This window comes from Corvus moneduloides, chromosome 4 (genome assembly GCF_009650955.1).
Source record: "Corvus moneduloides isolate bCorMon1 chromosome 4, bCorMon1.pri, whole genome shotgun sequence".
Classification (NCBI taxonomy): domain Eukaryota; kingdom Metazoa; phylum Chordata; class Aves; order Passeriformes; family Corvidae; genus Corvus; species Corvus moneduloides.
Window position 1 is genome coordinate 1,549,409 of NC_045479.1, and position 10,654 is coordinate 1,560,062.

General features: G+C 39.0%; 2 protein-coding genes across 3 annotated transcripts in view; one reads left to right on the plus strand and one right to left on the minus strand.

Moving 5' to 3' along the window:
• RECQL (RecQ like helicase) overlaps positions 1-6,966 on the plus strand; it is a 24,552-nt gene extending 17,586 nt beyond the window's left edge. Inside the window, exon 16 of one of the 2 annotated variants that reach the window (XR_004239641.1) lies at positions 2,680-6,966. The gene's annotated coding sequence lies outside the window, so the exon portion shown is untranslated. The remainder of the gene's footprint in view (positions 1-2,679) is intronic. The other variant, XR_004239640.1, reaches the window with a different exon arrangement.
• The window catches only part of PYROXD1 (pyridine nucleotide-disulphide oxidoreductase domain 1), a 12,009-nt gene extending 1,356 nt beyond the window's left edge, over positions 1-10,653 (minus strand). The window contains exons 1-11 of the mRNA XM_032106196.1: positions 10,569-10,653; positions 8,905-8,985; positions 7,364-7,483; positions 6,122-6,250; positions 5,208-5,281; positions 4,428-4,588; positions 3,681-3,781; positions 2,745-2,874; positions 1,787-1,899; positions 525-647; positions 143-280 (exon numbers count right to left, since the gene is read on the minus strand). Of these exons, the coding sequence (XP_031962087.1) occupies positions 143-280; positions 525-647; positions 1,787-1,899; positions 2,745-2,874; positions 3,681-3,781; positions 4,428-4,588; positions 5,208-5,281; positions 6,122-6,250; positions 7,364-7,483; positions 8,905-8,985; positions 10,569-10,652 (1,254 nt within the window). The 5' untranslated portion in view covers position 10,653. The remainder of the gene's footprint in view (positions 1-142; positions 281-524; positions 648-1,786; positions 1,900-2,744; positions 2,875-3,680; positions 3,782-4,427; positions 4,589-5,207; positions 5,282-6,121; positions 6,251-7,363; positions 7,484-8,904; positions 8,986-10,568) is intronic.
• Position 10,654: the final 1 nt, after the last annotated feature.

Sequence of the window (10,654 nt, forward strand, 5' to 3'; positions counted from 1 at the left end):
AAAAGGAGAAAATCTAAGATGGGATTAATTATATAAAGAAACGTGTTTTGTCAATATTAAAGCATCTGCTCAGTCTCAGCAAGTGAAGATAAGCAAGCAGTGTATGTTACTCAGTGGTTTACAACACTCAGACTGTACTGACCTTGTAATTGAAAAATTTTGTAATGTGAGCAAATAGTTCAAAGCTGAAATCCGTATCAATAGATTCCCCTAAAGCATCTGCTGCCATGCACTTCGCTGCATACCATCCCATCTGCCGAGCTTGGGTCCACAGCCTCATCTGAAGGAGATTGGAAAGATTTAAGTCACAAGACCATCACTGTGCCACAACCACACTCGCTGCTCTCCTTAGTGCAGACTTTGTGGTTTTAATACTCAGAAGGGCTGGCCAGCTCAGTTTCCAGCCACCTCCATAAAACTCTGTCGTCAACACACTGAGGATTAGCCACTTGCTTAACCCTTCACTCCTCGGTGTGTGCACTGATGTGTGATTCCCTGTGGATCACACGCATCCGAGGATGTACCTGGTGCCACACAGGGCTCGGCTCCCACGCCGCCGTGCAGATGTCTCCAGCTGCGTACACATCTGGCAGCGACGTGTGCATGTGCTTGTCTACCTTCAGTCCTCCATCTTCACCCACAGCAAACTGAAGGGTTTGCACACATCAGCAATAAAACAAGTCATCAACTCATTCAACTTCCTCTGCCTTAAGCAATCATCTGTTACGTTACTATTTAACATGAGACCATCCTGAGTGGCAAGACCTCCATGGAAAGTACAAAGCATTATTGTTACTATTTCTAGACCACAGCACAGGTTTTTAAAGGACTGTTACTGATACCTAGGTCGGGAAGTAACAGGGCTTGCCAAATTCCAAATCACACTGTGAGTTACAGGGACACCCAGTCTAAAGAGATCACTTTGTATTTTTGCCAAGCAGGAAAATACCATTGCAGAAACTTAATTCCTGATCTAAGATTATAGCATAGGCCTGGAAATATCTCATGGCTCAACATCAGATCTATGTTTTCATCATTTGCTTTAACCAGAGCACAGACTTTTACTTCCTAATCAGATGGCACCACTAAATCCCAAACACCCTAACATCCTGGTTTTGTCTGGGATCATTTTTTAGTAGTAGCTTGTATGGGGCTATTTGTTGGATTTGTGATGAAAACAATATTAATAACCCAGGTGTTAATAACCCAGGGATGTTTTAGTTGTTGCTGAGCAGACACTGAACACAGAAACGGAATGATCTTGAGGCCTGGAAATTCATGCTGCATTTAAGAACTCCGGGATCCCTGTCCGTGTTAGGGTGCTGACTCAGGGTGACTTCCCTCAATAAACACAAGCACCCTGACAGCTCAGTGTCCCACATCAAAAATATTGGAAATAGTTGCTTCCTTTCCAGGAGCAAATGTCATGATTTAAAAGGTAAGAATATGGTACAGCATTAACACGAAAATTATTCTACATTTTTGCCACATTAGCCAATTATACAGATGCTCTTCTCTCTTTGCATAGGCTTAATTTAACAGTTTATACTGCATATATATGGTGTATATACACCTGGGGAACAACATCGTAAACCAAGACCACAAATCAAATACATCTGTATCACGTTGGATGTCTCAGTATCAACACAACCTGCCTTATTTTGAGTTGCTGCACAATATTTACTCTTTAGCAATCCATGTTTCATGTCGAAACAGAAACATAAACCAGCTGAAAAAGTTTTTTTCACCTTACTTGAAAAGCTCCAAAAGAAATCAGTATACTTACGTTATTGCCATCAAGAAACAGCTCAACATTAGGCACAACTCCAGTTGCACTGACAATGAAATTGCATCCATAAATTTTTCCATTAGTTAATTCCACATATACAGGCCACAACACTGAAAAAGGGGAAAATTTTGCCCTTAGAATGTAACCAACAAATTATTTTATTAATTATGTCTTATGATAAGATATAAAAGAAAAAAACCCACAAAACCTTTGAAGTAACTGAATAGGTAAAGAAAGATTAAAATTTTAAAAGAAAAAGGAAAAAATTATCAGAGGTTACCTATAACATTCCTTACCATTGCTCAGAACTAGAGAAAAAAAATTATTTTGGATGTCCAACTCCTACTAATAACTTTTTTCAGAATTTTCCTCAATTAAAGTCCTCATTTGTAGGGGGAAAATACTGTATCCTGAGGGGTGTTCTCTCAAGTATGCAATTGCCAAATATTCTTTTGCGTAGAAATTTACAGATGCACAGGAAGTGCCTCAAAAGCAAAAAGAACGTCACAGATTTGACTTATGCTGAAAGTAACCGATTACTAAAATAGTATTTTAAATATTCATTTTAATTAGGTGGAAATTATAGGCATAATTAAAATGAAAAAGGGGTATTTTCCTCTACTTTGAAGGTTTACTTCAGTTTTGATATAAAATGTTGGTGGTTTTTTTCTCCTGTTTTAACTTCACTATTAAAATATTATTTTAATGGATTGTGTTAAGGATGGAATATTCTGCATACAGGATTTTGGTTACTTTGTGGAAAAAAGGGTCTGACCCGTAAGATTTTGTAATTTAATTGTAGCCCATAAATTTAATTACTGTAAACTGCTAGACCTCAATTTATAGAGATAAAAGATTTATTTTTCAAATCTGTATTTGCTTTAAAACAGCAAACAAGATCAAACATGCTCCAGCACAGATTTATCTTCAACATCTTATCGGCACTGGCACTCACCCTCATCTGGTTCTACATCTTTTTCTCCTTTAGGAAAAGTCAAGGAAGTCTGCTGCAGCTGGATAAATTCTTGCTGTAAGTGTATTTTCTTTACTTCACACAGTATTTCAATATGTACTTTATGAGAAAACTAAAGAAAGATTGACAAAATTATAATGATTAGCAATCACAAGATTGTTAATGGCAAGTATTATCTTCACCTAAATTGACATTACTAAACTGGAAAACCCCCCAGCATATATCCCAGCCCACTAACTGAATTCCCACACTTTTTCCTCTTTTGGCACAGATCTTGCCATAGCCAATGGCAATTTACCTGCTTTTTCAGCATGTATCTGATGATCCTTGAAAGTCTGTAACAATTAGATTTTTCTGGCATGCCAGAAAATGTATTCAAGTTCCCCTGAGCTTACAGGAAGCGAGTTCAAAACTTAACAGAATAAAGTAAACTATCTTTTCTGTCTTTCAGGATTGCAAGTCCTTTGTTTTTCTATCATGAATGAAATTCTGGTAACAATAATAAGTTTTTGTTCTAAAGACTGTAAAAAGAAAAAATATTCTGTACATCAACCCACATTTCAACCATATTCCGAGCTCAAACCAGAAGTTGGAAAGTTACCTGTTTCTCTAAATTATTTTGTGAATTTGGGCCTTGTTTTATTCTCCACGACACAAATACAGTTCCACCACCTTCAACAGACAAATCACCACTGATTAAGCTGCAAAATATCCTAACCATCCTTTAGCTGGTCTACAACTGATCAGCCCTGCATTTTTTAAATGTGAAACAGATGCAAACATCTAACAGCTAAGGAATTCATAAATGAAGAAAAATATTATATGTGAGGATTTCTGCTTTATTGCAAACAGGAAACTCTACACAATGCTCATGCCCACAACATTTAAACAAATATGAAAGCAAGGTTACACCCATACCTCTTTAGTCCCTTTAAGGTGTAAGCCCTCGTGCCAGTCAGGGCCTAAGGCACTGCCCAGCTTGTCACATGCTGCTGTAGGTCTTCCTTTTTCCTCGATTCCTTAAGGAAAGAGATGGAGTATATCAGATTTAGTGTGCATACTTCCTTGTCCACAAAATTCAGAACAAGGATTCTCAATTAATAGAAGAATACCATCTGGCTGCCAAAGGGGAAGATGGAAGTGTAATATCTTTCTTCTTCCTGCCTGATGTCTAGAACCATGCTCTTCTTTTTGTGATGATTTTGGTCCTACATATGTTTGTGTGATGTTTGTTCATGCAGTCCTAGGTAACTGTTGTTTCTGAGACTGCAGTTTCACTCCATCTGTAATAATGTTCTGTGAGGTTTCATCTGCTCCTCCAGTATCTTACTAGGTGACAGCTCCTTCCTATATAATGGTGAGATAGTTCACTTCAAAACATTACAGAAAATAGAACAAGTTCTTCAGCAGAGGGAATACAGGGAATATAAATCTGGCACAAAGGTAAGCACTTTTTTACAGTTTGCAAGTAACTGTATTCAATTCCGTCTACAGAAATTCAGGATGGGTTTTCATGTTGCTTTTTCACTCTCAGTTTTTGGAAGAATGAAATGTCATTTAAGATAACAGTAAGCCTTATTCCAAGCTGCTAAACTGACTGATTTTCAGACTATCTTTAATACAAAATGCTGCTGCTGCAGTGTCAGAAAACTAAACCCCCCATACCTTCCACTGTGTACTTGGTTCTTTTACACTTGATTGGAGTCTCCCGGCTTTCAGCAGTGAGCTTTGGAATGAGAAATTCAGCTGCTCCTGCATCAAAGAAAGTGTTCCCAATGGCTTTGTCTTTGATAGCCCAGATTACTTCACAGCCTTGAATTTCATACCTGTGGACATTTAAACAAGGGATAAAGTGACATACTGCCTGAAAAGGATCTGACTGTTAGCAACATAAGCAGAAGTGTGTCAAATTTCCTTCCAGAAGCCAGAACTAGGGGATCCAAGACTTTCCAACCTATCAAATCCACTTCTAAATATTTACATAAAGAACCCATTAAAAAATATCCCTTCAAATTGACAAGTCATACTCTCACCAACACAACCTCGACTGAACTGGGGCAGGGAGTGGCGGGGGGGGTGCAGATCAAATTTGTAATAGTAATAATTAGTATTTCCTGCTCCCCATAATGAAAAAGGAGTGCATTTCTGCTGGACTCCCACTGCTAAAACCAGGCATTTGGATCTTGTTTACACCATGTGGAACATGAACTGTATATTCTTGACATCTCTGTGTCAAAGCTTCTTCTGGAGCTTTCCTAATTTTATGTGTCAGTAAGAGCCACTACGTTGCAAAAAAAACCCAAAACACAACTGTAATCAGTTTTGCTACTAAATGCTTTAAGAGATACAATTTTATAAGTCAACCTTCTCCCAAACTCATGTACACTAGATTTAGCATTGCATCGTTAAAGATTTTATTTGAATATGTATTTTTTGTTTACTTACACTAATTCAAGGGCAATCCCACCATTTCCTACCACCACTATTCTCTCAGCTTGAGCTAAATTCTTCTGAAAAGCCTGCATTAAGAAAGGAAAAATGTCAGTTAGAACTTAGAGCATGTTCCCTCACACCGGTTAACTATATCCTTTTCAGTATTTTCTTGCTCTTGTTTTGATTTTCTCAGACTATTGATACACATACAGTTAGGCTGAGATCTGTAAAAGAAGCTGCTGTAACAAACAATTTCAGTTTCACTTCAGATTATTTGAAAATGTTAACTCCTTTTTTTATCCTTGAGGTCCAACTTCATTTGATGAATGGCAGTTCCCTGTTACGGAGAAGCAGTGCTCCCCCTGCCTCCTGTGATTCTGAAGACCTATAGCAGTGAAACTTCACCTTTGGCTTCCAAGCTTCATTTTTAGTCCATTAAGTCATTTCTCAGGTGAAAATTTTTCCACGACTTTGACTATAACTAACTCTTTTCTATACTAAGAGGAGAAGCTACTGTAGGACTAAAAGGAAATAAAAAGTCATTCCTTCAGTAGCTTGCCACTGTAAGAAGCAGCCCACTGTACCATGTACCACACACACCTTCCCAGGGAAGTTTCTACTGGTGCCTACTTCCTGTTTATATTTTCCAATTGGATTCTGCCTGGAGGGTGAAAGAATATCATTTATTCCATATTATGTTAGAAATACTGTGTATGAGCTATCTATAAAATTAACCAATGTAGTGGCTAATTTATTTATTTACTGACATTTAAAGGCTGTTTTTCTTCTAGTGAAAATGTTCCTATTTAAGAATATATCATAACAAACATTATTTTCTGTTTCTCCATTTCACTCCACGATAATTTTGGTATTTTGCACCAGAAGCAGGAATATATGACACGTTTTTAAGTCCAAAACACATTTACCTGTGCACTGTCAGTATCCCGGATTCCTAATACATACGGGTTCCCTTCAACAATTAATTTCGGTTTGGCTCCAGCACACAGGCAAAGTTTTTCATATATGTATTCTTTCCCATCCTCAGTGCAAATTTTCTGTTAACAATGAAGAGAAAAGAAAAATCAATTCATCTAAGAGAATTCATCTAAATCAAGACATCTAAGAGAACATCAGAACATTCTTCCTTAATGTCATAGTAATTTGCAGAGATTAAAAGCTGTAAGGGGCTTCTTAAGGAACAAGCCTTCATACCCTCACTGACTGTGTGTCATTTATTCCCATCACACTCACCACAAGTATGTCACCAATAAAATGGGAGGTGTACACAGCACACTCCAAGCAAGATCCAGTTTACCACTTGGTGGCACTTTGTACTCACTGGCTGTGCCAGAAGAGAGCTGTGTTTTCTATGTGACAAATGTCCCTCTGGCCCCAGTAACAGAACTATGCACTAGTGTACGTTAGCAATTGAGAATCTCCCTCAAAACATTTCAACAGCAGTAACTCTGTGTTAACCAGGCACAGGATAGGACACAGTTTAGAACGACTGCAGATCTGTTCTTTGCTGAAGAAAAAGTGGAGGCACTAAATAAGCTACATCATTCTGAGAAAGAAGACCTTAAATTTTAACATTTTATGACATTATTTGTTCTACAAACTAGAAGCTGCATAGTTTAAAGTGATTTTGGGCAAAAGATCCTCCAAATCCACATGCATTAATTATTTGTGTCCACCAAGACCTAAACTAAAACACTATCCTAGTAATGATGTAAGAAAACCACTGGATTCAGAATGTTAGCAGAATCTACCCAAAATTACATCTCCAAAACTTAAAAGTGAGCAAAGTGAGTTTTGGATGTGCTGAAGTGAAGAATAACATGTTGACACAGAGCTAACACGGGTGTGTACATGCTATCCATTGCTCGTACTTGCAACGTATTTCCTGCTAAATAGAAGGAAGAAAATGTGGAAATGTTGGTTCTTTCAAGATTTTGTCCCCTGTATATATTTCTACTTGAGAAACAGTGTTAAGCAGTAAGTGAAATTAGAATCAGGAAGTATTTTCTTGTAATTTCGGTAACTTATCAGTTCAATAACCAGAATGTTCTTGAACAAAATTTCTCACCCAAAAACATTCAACTACTTCTTAAATTATTTTTTATATACATAACTTGAAAAATCAAATAAAAAATAAAACATTATCTTACATGTTCATCACTTTTCAACTGCTTTACTCCAGACTGTATGACTCTAATATTGGGATATCGTTTTTCTAATAAGGAACTTGGTTGCTCTTCGACATCAAATTCCTCAAGTGTTTTGGAGACCTGTAAGAGAAAGAGAGGTATTTAAAAGTATGGATCATTTATCCCTATCTTCTTCCACAGCTTTTGACAGAAGGTGCTCATTTCCAGTAAAAAACTCACAACATAAAGCCCATATTGTCTGAAGATCTGTTATCACGTAACTGATAAAAGTTCCTTTTTTAATACAGAATCTTTCCATGCCTGTTCCTGGTTAAAGAGTCAAAGCACTACAGAGAATTTTAATCCTAAAGATAGAGATTAAGCAAAAATGGAGAACCCTGACAGTTGCTCTAACTGCTACGATGTTTTATTCCATAAATAAGTCTATTATCAGAGTTGTTAACAGTGCTTTTTAACTTATCTGACATAGTGTTAAAATCCTGCTCTTCTCTTAGTTGTAACTTTGATAAAATAACTCATCCAGAGCCACTATCTGATATTTCAGAGACCTGGGGGGCAACACCAAACAGAAAACAAACAAAAAAAAATAAAAACCCCAAAGAGGCAAACCAGAACCTGAAAAACATTCAAATAAGTTATGACAATTTGGGTTTTTTTCCAAAAGAGAGTGGCTGCATGGAAACCTCCAGGCCTGCTACTTTATTGAATATCCAGAGTTTGGAACACATCTAAGGAACCAGAAGCCACATCATGCTTGCAATTCAGAGAGAAATGAAGATGCTCATGTCCAAAACATAAATGCTGCTGCCTTCAAATAATGCTTAGCTATTCCCTTATTCTTCAGATGTGTAAAGTTTTGCTGATGTGAATGACAGACTTTACATCTCTGCACTGTGCAAATGTCTTTACTGGACACTCGTGGCACTGCTGCCAGCACTTTCAGAAAGCATTCTTTAGTTGGGTGCTACTCCAACAATCTCACAGAGAGCTCTAAGACTCAGCTTAATGACCCTACTAGCCACAAACCTGAATTCATGCATGGATTTGATTTTCTTTTTCAAACCAGCAGGAAAGATGTCACTGAATCAGCAGCTGCTGGAGTAGATAAAGCTCAAAGCAATTTCCCAGAAGGCTGTCCCTTCTTTCACTGCTTGTCAGAAGGCTGTTTCAGCCCCAAATTCAAACATGAGCAAGACCACGATACCATTTCAGTGCTTAAAAGAGGGCACTCACTAATAAAGCAGTGAAATAGAGCTTCAGTAATTCCAAACACACTTCAACCATGTAAGTACCTAGTTTAACCTTTCGTTGAATGGTGTTAATATATTCACTAATTACTAATAATGGATCATTATAAAATAGCTCATCAGTCTTACTAACACCACTATAAAACAGCTCATCAGTCCTACTAACACCACTGCAGTCACACTAATAGGAAAACAAGCACAATGTCATGAGCGTTTTCACCACTGGGTTCTAAATTATCTGCACATAAAAACTTTGAAGATGTCTTGCTGTAAGAAAAATTAAGTGTCTCTTACCTGCTTGAAATTAGTTACAGCTTTTATAACTGGGGAAGCTGTTATTAAAAAAATGTCTTCTGATGGGAATTCTGCAGCCAGCTTGTAAAGAAACAGAAACTATGGTGAGAGCCATCATCAGAGTTTAACACAATAAAACTACTGGTGAAAAGTAGCATGTATTAATACATTACTTTGATTTTGCAGAATCTTCTTGAATAAACACTACTTCAGGGTAACAGAAGGATAATGACTGAAGAGAATCTGGAGACATATTTATTTCATTCACACATAAATATACCTTCATTCATACATAAATATACCTTCAAGAACTGCAGCCATAGTGTAAAGGACTACTTTATTGTAACAATATTCCAAAGACTGTCTGATAGATCAGACTATGATCCTGTGATTTCTGGAAACACCCAGTTGCTGGATACACATTTTTTTACTGCATAGCAGTGACTAATTGGTTACAGGTTTCATTTTCACAGAGGAAATGCTGATTTTTACTGGATATTTTAAACCCTACATAGTAAACTGATAAATAGATTATCATCTTCAGGGTGCTGTTAAGCAATTCAAGACTTTTAAAGCCCCAAGCCAAAGGGAAGAATTTCCATTTTAAATGCACCTTGCTCAGCAAGGTGACAGGTACACCAAGGCAAGTGGTGCTGTTGTAGGGAAAGGATGCCATCCAGAGAGACCCTGACATCACCAGAGAACACATGCATCCAAGACACAGCCTTTATCCTGCTCTGCAGTTCTAACAGATAAAATACTCCTCACCAAACTAATATCCGCATGATTTCATTCTACAGGTACAAAATTATCTCCAGTTACTGTTACTTTAAAAACATCAAAAACCTTGAAACCAAGAAACAGGTTAATTTATTTTTAGAACTTGGGCTCTCAGAGAGCTGGATGAGGTATACAGCTCTAGAACATGGATCCTATAAAAACTGAGCAGTATTAATAAAAGGAAGCACATCACGGCAGCCTTCAGCTCAGCTGCAGCACAGTCCTTTATGGCTATGAGGAGTAATTCCTGCAGGAATACTGAAGTCCCTGACCTCTGGACCAGGGCACAGAGTGCCGGCTTTCTGCAGTTATGAAGTTGTAACTCTCCTTTTATGAAATGTCCGTAAATTGCTTCAAAATAACCTTAGAGGTTTGAACCTCTTGAGACGTATTTCTACACAGATAAATATCGTTACATTACAGTATTGCTGTCCTAGAGCTGCCTTTGGTTTTTGTTTTCCCAAGCGAGACAAATGATTTTTAAGAAGTGGGGATTAGGGGGGGTGCAGGACAGCGTATGGAACTACAGTATACATGCGAATATTTACGCATTTACTGTGTAGATCTGCTTCTATGACCGTGCACAGGATGCCCCTGAGAGCGTTTATGCCTCTAAGCAAGCGCGGGCACCGGGGCGGTCCCGCCAGCCGCGCAGCCCGGTTCCACCGGCTCACGGCCGGTCCAGGTGGCTGCACAGGGCCGCCAAGAGCCCTGACAGACTAAGGCTCCGTCGTGGGGTCGGGGAGCCTCCCGGATCCCGGGGACAATTCCCGGCTGGCGCCGAGCGGGCTCCGCACCCCCGCGCGGGGGAAGGCGGGAGGAACGGGGGGAGAGCACCGTGCGCACGCGCGCGGCGGCGCGGCCGCGGCCCCGGCCCCTTTTACCTTCTCGGCGCAGGTGACCCCCGCGATGCCGCCGCCCACCACCGCGAACCGGCCCCGCGCCGCGCCGCCGCCGGCCCCCGACATCG